At 38.5% G+C, this 13,488-nt stretch overlaps 1 protein-coding gene across 3 annotated transcripts in view; it reads left to right on the top strand.

Annotated features, from left to right (window-relative positions):
* The window catches only part of LOC122807296 (collagen alpha-1(VII) chain-like), a gene marked incomplete at its 5' end in the record, with an annotated part of 1,562,855 nt that overhangs the window by 345,109 nt on the left and 1,204,258 nt on the right, over nt 1-13,488 (top strand). For all 3 annotated transcript variants that reach the window (XM_044078425.1, XM_044078422.1, XM_044078423.1), the window contains 4 exon segments: nt 1,385-1,420; nt 1,500-1,535; nt 5,810-5,842; nt 9,337-9,408. In XM_044078425.1, coding sequence (XP_043934360.1) covers nt 1,385-1,420; nt 1,500-1,535; nt 5,810-5,842; nt 9,337-9,408 — 177 coding nt within the window.

Below are 13,488 nucleotides of genomic sequence, written 5' to 3'. Positions count from 1 at the left end.
TTTCTTTGATAACTACAGTCTCTCTGCACCAAGATTTCCTTAGTTTCTGCAGAATTGTCATTTACTACAAAGGCTTCTTACACTGAAAATGTGCATCCTTCATTTGGTCCTACTGCATCTGTGCCTCCTGTCCAGCACCCCTAACTCCCACATTATATGCCTTTTATTCTTGGTTCTAACTAAAATTTTTATTGCGATGAAAATTTCACTATTGCACACATATTATTATAAATTTGACTGACAACCCATGACTACTTTAACAACATGATAAAAAATATTTAATGATTTGTATCTTAGTATGCTGGTATAGGGATTGATGTTCTGTAAAATAATTACCTAGTTTCCAGTCACTGTTTAACTCTTAGATTTTCACCTTTAAACCATCCATTGAATTCTAGAGCCTTTCATTCACCTTATTCGTTTTCTTTTTTTTGTACAGGTACATGCAATGGGAAGTATGGTTGAGAAATAATCAGTGCTGCTTTGTCTTTATTAAAGGTGCCCATCATCTGGGATCTATCCTGAACTACATCCAACATATCCTTACCAAGGTCATCCCTCCCTGTATGAAAGACAGCATTGAGATTCTCCCTCCCCATTCGGAATGTACTTTTAGTTAGTTAGTTAATTTTATTTATTGAAGGTTACTTACCAGGGTGGTGCACTGATCAGAACAGCCCATTTGTAGGCACAGCCTTGGTGACTTTAACAAGAACTGTCTCACCCTTTCAGTTGTAAGCAATGGCGCCATTCTATTCATTTTAAATAGCAATCTGTCATCTGAATCTGTTACAGTGGTATAAAACTTTTAAAGCTGAATGTCTCATGAAAATTGGGTGGGTGGGGTATTATCAGAATGAAAAACGGATTACTGCAGCTGGAAAAACCTTCAGTCACTGTATAACAGTAGATGAGTATGCATATTTTTCCACAAGTCTTTCTCTGAAAAATATGAAGCTCATAACCGAATCACTTAAGTACATTATGAAATATTACCCATCTTTGTACTTTCCATATAAACAACAAGAAATTAAGTGTCTTTCACTTCCTAAGGACTCTGCAACCAAAAATTTTGTAGAATGGAAAACACAGGTTTATTGAAGATAAACCTGTGTTTTATCGTGAATTTGGTGTGGTTCGTGGAAGACTCTACAACTTATATTTCTACTTTCCATATAACTGATAAAACTGAAAATCATCTGCATTGCATTCATGAAATCAATTTATCTCACAAACCAACATTTTTGGAAGCAATGGCATTATTTTATGATTCATAATGTTCATTCTGCTGTGTATGGGTTCTTCTTGCATAGTGTTGTGGTTTAAAACCTGAATCAGCTGGTTCACGTTGTAATGGTATTGTAATTTAAATGTTTTTCAATAGGGTGTGCCAGGTCGTATCGGTCCTGTTGGTCCAAAGGTAAGCTATCTCATACACTGTTCATTTCTGTCACTCTTGTGCAGTCGCCTTATAATTTATATTTTTATTTTTACTTCAGGGTAACCAAGGAAATCCTGGAGAACCTGGACAGAGTGTAAGTAGAATTCTGTGTGTTACTTTTCACTTTATGTCATTCTGCATATACCAAAACACAGATGCAAAATCAGTGTCTCATGGTTAGAATCAAACCATCTCACTGTAAAATGCCTCATGCTTCATGTATCTGTTACATACCTTACTGGTACCTAGTTGTTTAGTTTATTACTTTAAAAAGCTGCCAGTACTTTAAGGTATTTCATGTGGAAATAATAAATTAAAACAAAGCAAGCCTATGGCACTGTGGACTTTGTGAAAATGTAACCCTAAATCTTGAATCTCTGGTATAATGTATTAGAACTATCTATTCTAAAGGATCACAACGGAACAGTAAATAACTACATGTGTTGCAGACAACATTTAGATAAGTGATTTTTTGGGGGGGCTCTTGGTTAAACTTAATAATGCCCCACTCCACAGTGTTTTCTAATCACTTTACTACAACTGATTCCCAAGCTTCCAGTATCCTAGCTTGTACCCACTATATTTTATTTAATAGATAAATATTTTCATTAATTAGAAAAGATAGTTTTTCTCCTTAGACATCCGCAGTAAGCAGGCTCTACCCATTGGGGCAAACCATGTAAATAAAATAAATAATAAATAAATTATTCCATTTCAGCTAACCATGTTTAAATACTATCAGGAACCACAGCTCTAACACTAATGTCACTGTAACATGACATATAGTGTGTGAGACAGGTCAGTTGACATCTTAGGGATAACACACTCAGATGTTCTATAATGATGCTATTTACAATCATTGCAGACTACCATAGTTGACCTGAGTGGTGCTTGTGAAGGTCAGATAAAACAGTTTGTAAGTAACTTGGTGAAGTACTTATTATATGGCGCCAGAGGTAGTTGAAATAACAAATTTAAGCTACCCTAAATTTCAACAAACTGAAACCTTAGCTGATAAAAAACAGTGAATCATCAGGTCACTGAAACCACTTAAGCAAGCATTTTACTGCACCCTGCCCTTGTAGGGTGCTTTTCACACACACTGTACCTAATATGTTAACACTACCATCACAAACAGAGAAACCTGCATACACCAATTCACTGAATGTGCAAAGTGAAAATGCACTAGCAGTGAGTTTCTGTTAGCAACAGCAATTGACAAGCTTGGTATTAGAGATTTGGAATCAACAAAGTGAAACTTCATCCACTTAGCACTTGATGAGCAGTAAAGTAAAGCAAACTAAACGCAGTATGTCATTAAAAAAACGGATATATTCAGGGCACCTGAACAACTGAAACCTAGCAGCATTATCACAGTGCTAGGACTCATGCCATTCAATTGTCCAGATTTTTTCCTCATAAAAGTGGTGTTTTTCTGGCAAATCACTGACAATTGAAATCACTAAATAATGACATACATTTGAGTTTCAATCTTCATATCCTTTAGGAAATGCATGCTAATACAAATCATGTTATTATATCAATTTTCTGAGTTTATAAGAGCAGTAATTAAATTCTGTCTGTATTTCTGGGCCTTTGCTCCACGTTAGTCTTTGTCTAGGTTTCTTGGGTTAAGAAATTGAGAGGTATGCTAAGAGTACATTTAAGTAAACAATTTGTTTTACTTGAAGACATTTGGAGCAAACAACAAAACTGATAAGCAAAAAGTTGCACTCTAACCATAATGGGATCTGATGTGATAGATATCAGGTGCTCAGCGTGTAACCTTTGAATTTCAAGAGGGATTCATAATACTGATAGAGTCAAACTGCTACTTGATGCATACTGTTCTGCGGAGAACAATGATCTAGGTCTAGGGTAGGTCTTCTCCAGGAAAATGAGGGAGCACAGAGATCACTGACATGCTGGTAGGCTGAAGCATGTCAAAAATCTAGAGAAGATATGCATAAATTGGAAAAAGTTTTGAGAATTGTTGCTTTGATATGAAGTGTTTCACTCTTACATCTTTAGCCAGTCACACTTTGAAACAGAAACTGATCATGAGATACTTATAGATTTAAAAAAGCAGTTACTCAAAAAAAAAAAAAAAACTCCATTGAATGACCACCAAACCACTTTATTAAAAATAATAGAATGATAAGCATTTTTGTCACTCACTTATAGAGGACTGAATTAAAATGGTCATTTGATCCAGCTCATCCAGTCAGGACCGTGGCGCTAAAATTACAATGTTCTAAAACATAGTAAAAACATGAAGTTGCCTGTTTAATGTCAAACAAATGTATTATGTCTTCCCTATTAAATATTAAAAGACTTGAGTTCAAAATGTTACTTATGGAAACATGTTCATTCAGTCCTGGGGTCTACCCGCACTTGTCTTTAACTGACAAAAAAGTACTCATGCTTCGGTTGTTCGCTCCATGCTCCAACCCATGGATTCTGTCCTACTTTATCTAAAACATAAAATACAAATCCATGTCCATTGCAATTGCTGGCAATTAAAATATTTATGACTAGTGATTGGCCGTTGTTGGTGTATAACTTTCTTTCTCCGCTTACAAAATATATAGCCACTGGTGACTTCTTCCACATTTATATGTCCTTTTTTTCATCCTAAAATCCATACCTAAATTCATATACTTATCCAGGCAATTCTTAAAATTCTTGCCCTTCTTAAACACAAATTTGTGTTTAAACTCCAACTTCCGGATTATCTCCCTACTTTTTGTAAAATATTCCCGTTTCATTTGATAATTTCTCTTATTGCCATATTACCCGCATTGTAAATCATTACCATAGTCCTGCTAGGGGAAAAAAAAAAGCAGGAATAGAGAGAAGGGGACATGACTCACATCTCAAAAGGAGGAGGCTGCACACTCGAACAGAGGGAAAATAGCGGTTTAATTTGGATATACTTTGTTGCTGGAGAAGAGGGATTGGTGTTGAAAAAGGAGGATTTGGGAAAAAAGAACCTAGCAGCTGGAAGCAGACTCATTCAATGTTTGTTGTAAAGTAATTTTATTTACCCAGAGTGGTGATAGGTGCCTGGAACACAATACGAGAAGTAGGAGTAATGAAGTACAGATCAACAAAAGAGTTTGGGGTGTCTGGGATCGAGGAAAAAGGGATGAGGTATAGTAAAGGAGGATATCAGTTGAAAATAGACTGTACTTCATGGACTACACCTTTTCATCTGCCCTCATCTTCTATTTTTATTTGTTTATTGCCAAGGACAAACTTTAATAAATGTTTTGTTTCAGAACGGGTGGTCTGGTTGATAGCAATAAAGTTGACTAGGTTGGTGATGGAATCTGGCTCAACAGCTGGCACATCAGAAAGAGAGAGAGAAGTACCTAAAATGAGATTTCAACAACTGAATTGGGGTTACTTTCATAGCTGGAGGTTCTTGTCTGATGTTCTTCTATTGACATTGTTTGTATGTTCATATCTCTGTTTGAAATTGACAGGGGTTGCCTGTGTGTAACAGAAGACCCATCCAGACAAGGAGATGAGCTGTGTATAAAATGTGTGGGACTAAGCTGACTGTAGAGTACATTTGTATGGTCCTCGGGTATATTATGTTATACTACACTTACTGAAGAAGACCAAGCAATGATCCATCAATGCATATTCACCCAAGTAACATCTCAGTGAGAAGAACATACCACAGCATTGTACATGCAGCTATAACTTAATTTGAGATTCAACAAAGGTTCTTCGTAAACTTTTTGAAAATATTTCAGTATGTCTCTATGAGCACAAGACACTTCTGACATTAAAATTACATCAGGCCATTTAACTATAGACTGTAATCGTAGGGCAGCCACTGCTTAGAAAGTCTATTCAGATTCTGCTTTAAAGGAGGGCACTGTATACCTTTTGTAGCTAATTCATATTTCTGTCGAAAGTAGGTTGTTTTTAGGAATTACTGGCCTGTAGGTTAGCAAATGTTACAAATCAAATACAACAGTACCAGCTCATTGTTTAGGAAACTCTGAACTAATTTCTGGTATTATTATGTATTCTGTAAGACGCATACAAGAACAGCAGAAAAATAGGAATTGTACATTTCTGCAAGTGCATATCTCAGTTTTGTCCAGAAATCTCAGCAAAGATCTCCTTAATGTACTTTTTTATGTTATCTAGACCATTGGCAGCATTTTAAGATGTAACTGTACACGGTAATTTATGAGTATATTAGTGGGTATACTTGTGTTTTTGTACAACAGAACATGATTTTAAACAGCAGATGGAAATCACTGGAGTAATGATTTCATAATTTACACTGGTAGCTTATATGTGAAATGTGTGATTTGTTGCTAATAGCTTTCTGTTTTAAAATTCTAGATTCCCGGACCACCAGGAAATAGAGGTGACAAGGTATGTTTGCTATTGTACTACTCTACAATGTTCTAATAAAGACCTCCCGAGCAGTTTGAAAAGGCAAATTTGCACCAAAGAACAGTTACATGTAGACTTAACCCACTAGTATACAAAGGAAGGAAACCACAAACCTAGCAGAGTCCACAGCTACTTTGCAGTATTTACAACACATACAGAGTGGGTAAAATGTACAGTGGATAATATGAAATAAAATTAAATTCAGGTGAATGAAAATGCATTTGTAGGTGAATGTGCCAGGCAATGAAAACAGTGATATTACAAAACTAGCAGACTAGCAGTTTATTCTGCATCTTTTAGCTGTACAGTCACCATCTTTTAAGTTCCTGCAGATGAACTGATCACAATATTGTAATACATATGTAGCATTCTTGTTACTGTTACAACAGCTACCGTTTGTAATAGTCAGTTTCTCTCCACATTTTTCTATATCATAAGATAAAACACTAGGACAAAGTAATACCATTTTTGATTGCTGTTTTTTTGGAGGGTTATTTATTTATGTTAATGAGCTTTTTACTTATTTTTTTTATATATATATTTATGGATGTACAGTATGGTTGCTGGATGCTTAAGGTTAGTCAGTGTCCTTCCTTTGAATGAAGTTTTAAAAGTTATCGATTTTTTTATTGCTTCTATCTCCAAGTTGTATGAATCTGAGAACAGAATTGCAGTTTTTCTTGTGTTTAATGTATTTATGTCTCACGGTGCTTAGTTCTTCAGTTCACTTCTCGACTTTGGTGTCTTTTGTGCTGAGTCTTCAAATACAGAGTATTCTAATGGGTTTCTTTTGTGTGCAAAAAACAAAACACCCAGCACTCTAATGTCAGTGAACCAAAATTAATTTAATTAAATATAAAGCAAACTGGTTTTGGTAAAAAAGCCTTCCTCAATGCAATATCAATACATACACACACTTTATAAGTGAATAAATAAATATCTAAACCCTCCCCAAATACTCACAAAGCCAATTACAAAACATAATTTAATCCAGGAGAAAGTACTACACCCAATTGGATAATCCAACAGTGTTCCTTATTATTTAAAATTTCATGTCAACCCAATTTATTAAAGCTATGATAATGTGTTCTATATATCACTATAAACCTAGAAGTAGCAGCAGAATCTTTTACAGTATGTTTATACAAAGCGCTAGAAGAGCAACAGTTTTTAATATCATTCAGATATTTAAAAATATGAGTCTTAAATTGTCGAGCAGTTTTTTTCCAAATAAAAGACTGAACAACTGCAAAAAGTCAAATAAATCAACCATTCAGAAGCACAGGTATTAAAACATCTAATATCAAAAACCCAGGAAGTATTATTAGAAGACAAAAAATGTTTGGTTTTCTTAACTGTTTTGCAGGCAGAACAATGTCCACAAGGATAACATCCCACCAGTTGTGTCCCTTCTATATTCTGCTGTCCCTCAAGAACTGATCTGCACATTGAAGTAGTAATGGTGATTCAGACTCCTCAAAAACTGATCTGCACATTGAAGTAGTAATGGTGATTCAGACTCATGCAAATTAGCCAAAAATAAGGTCTTACCTCATCATAAATTATATATCTTTGAAGTGTAAAATAGCCCCGAACCAGTTTAGTAATGGGTGATTATCCTAACACTGCCCCTTCCCCCAACCCTAACTACACCTTACTTTAATAAAAACTTTCCCCCAAAACTGCCACTACACAAGACACACTCAGCCACGCAAACATTTACAAACACACACTAACAACACTACATCTATCCCCTTACCTGACCATTACCCTAACCCTAAAATAGACACGCTCACACATAAAAACCTATACCCTAACCCTAGTTCTTAGATTAGTACTAAGCTAACTGCCCTTGTGAGCCATTTTAAGCCTAGCCAATTATCCCTTCTGAGACTCAAACCCTGCACCTTGTGTTTGTAAGGCAAACACCTTAACCATTAGGCCACCCTCCCAATGCACAAATGCTCTTACCCCTTCCAGTCCCACTCACTTTTCTTGACAAAACTTTCCCTCAACATTTTTCCCATTCAGTTATCTGTACCTTTGATATTAAGCACCACCCCTCGCAGCTGACCAAACGGACATGCAACTTAATGATGGGAACCTATATATATATATATATATATATATATATATATATATATATATATATATATTTATATAAAGAGAGAGAGAGAGATGTTTGTATATAATTGTCTCATCAAACTGCAACGGCTTGAAAAACCAAACATAAAAAGCATGATGTTTTTAGATCAAATTACACAACAATGAAAAAAATACTATAATATGCAGGGGGCCAAGGCCCCTTACACCTCCCACACCCCCTGATAATTATACATAAAAACTCCCAGATTGCACAACAGCAGGGATAGGGCAAATTTCCAGACCCCACTTTACTAGGAACTCAGACACAGAACAGCCCAGCGGACAGTTTACAAAAACACACACACACGCACAAACTCACACACACACACACACACACACACACACACACACACACACACACACACACACACACACTGTGGGCTCATGTAGCAGCATAACTGATAGGATTGCTAGTTATTCTTCCAATGATTCCTGACACTTTCTCTAATTTGAATTCTTGCTGTGCTCCTTATCAGCAAACTCTGTGTTCAACAGGTCACATCTCAGTATGATGTAAAACATATCGCTTTGGAAGTTCTAGAGTGAAATTCTTTTTATTTGCATGTTGGCCATTTCCCCATATTTACAGCAGAATTGTTATAACACAGTAGGAACTAAGTTCTGAATCTGTCCCAGACTAATTACAAAATGTAATATATACAGCATTTCATCTTAACGTTCATTTGCAAGGAAAGTGATGATGTCTTTCTTACTATCATATGAGGTAATAATAAAAATGAAAATGTAAAATGTTAGCTTGTTGCAAGTATTTATTTTATTTATGTATGTATTCATTTGTTTGTAACATTTGATCACTGTGCAGAAATGGTAAATTACAACCCATCATTTTTTTCTAGATTTCAGGTATGATGCAGGGGGTTATAATTTAGTGTTGCAACAATGTTTACAGTGAAAAACAATATTTATGATGGTAACAGAGGAAGCAAATACCAGTTCTGAAACAAGAAGTGAAGCATGCTTCAAACCAAATCTGAACTTTGACCACAGTAAAGACTGTAGAGCTAAGGTGTCGGTAATAAGAACTAATATCTGTCCTTTTACGTACAGATTCCCCCTAAATAAAATAGTGCAGAGGTCTTTAAATGCAGTGTGCATGTTGGATGTGTCCCATGTGCACATGGAATGTAACACATTCCTTTTTCCTTACTGGATGTCTGTGTCGGAGTTGTAGCTGATGCTGGCAGTAGAGTCTCACAGTCTGTTGAGATATCAGCTGTTGGGAGCTGAAAGTGGTGGGAAGGAGCAACATGGCTGGAAAAATGGTGCTACGTGCACTTCTTAATTAAAATTAATGTGTTGTTTCCTAGGGTGAAAGGGGATTTCAAGGGCCCGAAGGACCTAAGGGAGATAAAGGTGATCCTGCAGAGAAGGGAGCCCAGGTAAGTCTCAAAATGTGTATATAAAGACAGACTGACTGTTCCTGCTTCTTACTGTCATCCCAACTCTGTGTGTGTGTGTGTGTGTGTGTGTGTGTGTGTGTGTGTGCGTGTGTGTGCGCGCATGCACATGGTGTGTGTGCGTGCGTGTGTGTGTGTGTGTGTGTGTGTGTGTGTGTGTGTGTGTGTGTGTGTGTGTGTGTGTGTGTGTGTGTGTGTGTGTGTGTGTGTGTGTGTGTGTGTGTGTGTGTATGTGTGTGTGTGTGTGTGTATGTGTATGAGAGACCACATTGACGTTAGCCCTTCTGACACTGGCGATTTTCCTGTGTAACCCTGCATATACTTCTCTTAGTGCAGTTGTATTTATAGCAAGCACTACATGATATATATTCCTTGTTTTGATCCAAAGTAACCAATGCTGTTTTATTTTGTTTTTTAATTATAATGATTTTTGGTTTCACCCATCTCTTATTTCATTACTAAGAGGACTTTATTCTTATTTTTCCAAACAATTGTACTGTAGCATTATAATGTGATTTCTACTTCAATGTTTTGTGTAGTTGTGCACTTGTTATTTGATTGTCCCATTCATCTGTGGACTTGATAGTGGTGGTCAGTGGTATTACTGATGTCCTTTACACTGTCAGAATATTCAGTACCTCCTCACTGGCTACTGGTCTGTATAATGAGTAGAAAGCTTCTTTATTAGCTTTTATGTTTTTTCTGCAACAAGAGTAAGTTTGAATTTAATACATTTCTCTGAGAACTCTGGGGGGAATTGGGATAACAGAATTATCAAGCTCCTTGTTCATTCAGTTTTTTTTTAAGTTGTTCTCTTTCAGGTTGTTTAGAATTGTTTATCTTGTCTTCAGTGATGGAGTCTGACAAGCCATTTGATGCATTGTGCCATTCCTGTCATTGTGGGTGTATTCCAGTGAGACACAACAAGTACCACAACTTTGTGCTCTGCCTGGGTTATGACCATGAAGCCAGATGTTGTTTTTTAAGTGAATTACATGAGTCCAGGAGGTTTCCCAGTTTCTCTTATTTATTCTGCCTACCCTCACACCTAGGGGATTACTTGGTCTCCATTTGAGGATACTGCAATCAAGAACTTGATGTTCATCGTGCATACAGCTGCAGTCATAACAGATGGGTTTTCCTGCCATCAGGCGGGTCCTCGGTCGGCCGAATTCCAAAGTCTAGGTCCGGTGTCAGTTGTCGTCGCTTCTTCCCTGATGTCAGTGCGACAGGGGTATAAAAGAACCAGCCGACGCCATTTTCTCCAGTCTTTCTTGCCGCGCGGTGCCCAAAGCAGAAGCAGTTCGCAAGTGTTGGTCGGCCAGCTCCTGAGATTACGAATATCTGCAACTGAAGTCTTCTTGAAAGCTAAGTATCCCGTTGGGGAAACTTTTCTTGCCTCAGACCGATGTCAGACAAAGTTAATAATTGTATTTCATGTGGGAAGCAAATACCGCATAAGGATTTTCATTCCCTCTGCATTCCTTGCTTAGGCCCAGACCACGACGTCTCAGCCTGCCGTTTTTGTGCTACATTCAACAAACACACCATTAAGCGTCGGGCGGAGTTCGCCCAGCACTTTTTTGGCAAAAAATTTAACTACATAATGTCGTTGGAAACTCCGACTCCAGTTTTGACTAAAAAACGCAAAGATAAGGACCGACACACAAGGTCCGCGGCCTCTACCGACACCACGCCAAAGCCGACTACAGGTGGTCCAGTTCTCAGCGAGGCACCTACGCAGCCCCTGACTACTGATGACACTTCATTGGCGGTGTCTTCTGTACCCGAGGTCGCAGGCTCTTCGGCCCACACCCCGACTACAGATACTGAAGCCACTCTTGGCAGTGAAACTCAGAGTTTAGACAGGTCTGCCTCCTCTCAAGGTGTCTTCAGGCCTTCCTCTTCTTTTTCCATCAAGGCTTTCACTAAGTCTAAGACAGCCATGCATTCTAAAAAACAAACCCCACAAGGCCCTTCTCAGGGCCCCATGCCTAAAAAGCAGATGCTCAAAATGGCTGAGGACTTAATTACTCTTATCAGGGGTTCTCAACCCCCCCCTCGGAAAAAAGGCCCGGAGTGGTGGAAGAATCCCCCTCCTCGGACCAGGCCTCCATTATTTCAGAACATTCTGATGACCAGGAACTTTCATACTCCCCCTTTGAAGATTCTGATGCAGAGGAGCCCATTCCTTCTGTCTCCCCCCCTGAGGATTACTCGTTTGGGGAAACCTTGCATACCTTGAGGGAACACTTCCATTGGGAAGGCCAAGAGTACTCAGACTCCAAGAAAAGGCTTAGGGATTTTCTCTTGCTCCCTCAGCACAGGCCTCTGGCTATACTTCCTGTCTTAGATATCCTTGATGATGTGTATTCGGAGTCCTGCCTCAACCCAGATTCTTTGCCTCCAGCTCCAGTCAAGCCTGACAGGTATTACTGGGTTCCTGACTCACACCAATTCCTATACAAAAGCCATGCGGCTGACCCAGAAACTATTTAACAGGGCCCCAAGGGAATTAAGGCCTCCACTGCTAAAAATCCATTACCGTCAGAGAGGGATTCCAGAGCCTTAGAAAAGTTGGGGAAAAAGGTATACACCTCGGCCACCTTATCCATGAGGGCATTAAACTGCCAGTTCCATATGTTAAAGTACCAACAGTTTCTGTTATCACAGTTGAGAAGCAAAATGTCACAACCTGAACAACCGGATTTGAAGGAGTTGCAGGATTTGATACATAGTACAGAGCAAGTAGGTAAACATACCTTGCAATGTGGTTTTGATGCTTTAGAAGCCTCATGTAGAGCTGCTGTTACAGGTTCAGTCATACCTAGACATGCTTGGCTTAAAGAGCAAACCTTACCAGATCATGTCAAAGCTAAATTACTGGATGCACCTCTGCAAAAAGATGTATTGTTTGGTGTTAAAGCTGAGGAGGTATTAAAGAAAATGGAGGAAAAGGCAAAATCAATGCAAACAGTGAAAGATTTCCTACAGGTACAACCTCCACGTTTCAGTAGAAATTGGCCTTCAAAAAATTGGTCCTTTCCAGCCACTGACAGACCCCAAAGAGGTAGATACAGGCGCTCGAGGGGTAGAGGGCAATCTCAAGGATCGTTTAGAGGCAGACAATGGCAAGCACCTACCCAAAGAGTTAGTGAGGATAGTTCACAGCCATTCAGAAAGCAGAACCAATGACTTTCCCCTTTGCATGCCAAGCAAGGCTCAAATGGCAGCACCTTTAGGCAGGAAACTGGCACTATTTTCAAAAAATTGGCATATTGTCACAAAAGACAAATGGATCCTGGACATTATAGACAGAGGCTACAGATTCCACTTTCACACCCTTCCAAAAATGAGAGGCATGCCAAACCTGCCACACAATCAAAGGGCAGAGGCACAAAAACAAATTTCAGATCTCATGGACATGAAAGCTATTCAAGAGGTACCTGCACAAGAACAGGGTCAAGGTTTTTATTCCAGACTATTCCTGGTACCAAGGAAGGGCAAAGATTGGAGACCTATTTTGGACCTATCCATCCTAAACACTTTTTTACTCTTACCAAAATTCATGATGCTCACATTACAGCAGCTTCTTCCCATGCTGGGCAAGGAGTCTTGGCTGGTAACATTGGACCTCAAGGAGGCATACTTGCATGTCCCAATCAGACAAGATTGCAGAAGATACCTCAGATTTCTTGCAGGTTCAACACATTATCAATTCTCTGCATTGCCCTTTGGCTTATCTACTGTGCCCAAAGTCTTCACGAAATGCCTGGCATCAGTAATTGCCTACTGCAGACTACAAAGGATACAAATATACCCATATCTGGACGACTGCCTGATCCAAGCGGACAGCAAGCACATACTTCTGAAACATCTGGCTTTTGTAATAAGGTTGTTGAATTCCCTGGGATACACAGTCAACAAAAAGAAATCAAGGCTACTACCATCCCAAACAATAAATCTCGCCTACATTCTGACTGATGGGTTCGAGCCGATCCCTGCTCCGACTGGCACACGCTATGCCAAAGAGAGAAGTCTCTCTATTGCTGAGTTTACTAT

The sequence above is a fragment of the Protopterus annectens genome, chromosome 7.part0 (genome assembly GCF_019279795.1).
Source record: "Protopterus annectens isolate FY-2018-M chromosome 7.part0, PAN1.0, whole genome shotgun sequence".
Classification (NCBI taxonomy): Eukaryota; Metazoa; Chordata; order Ceratodontiformes; family Protopteridae; genus Protopterus; species Protopterus annectens.
The sequence above is the reverse complement of the archived record's forward strand: the minus strand, read 5'-3'. Positions and strand labels throughout refer to the sequence as shown.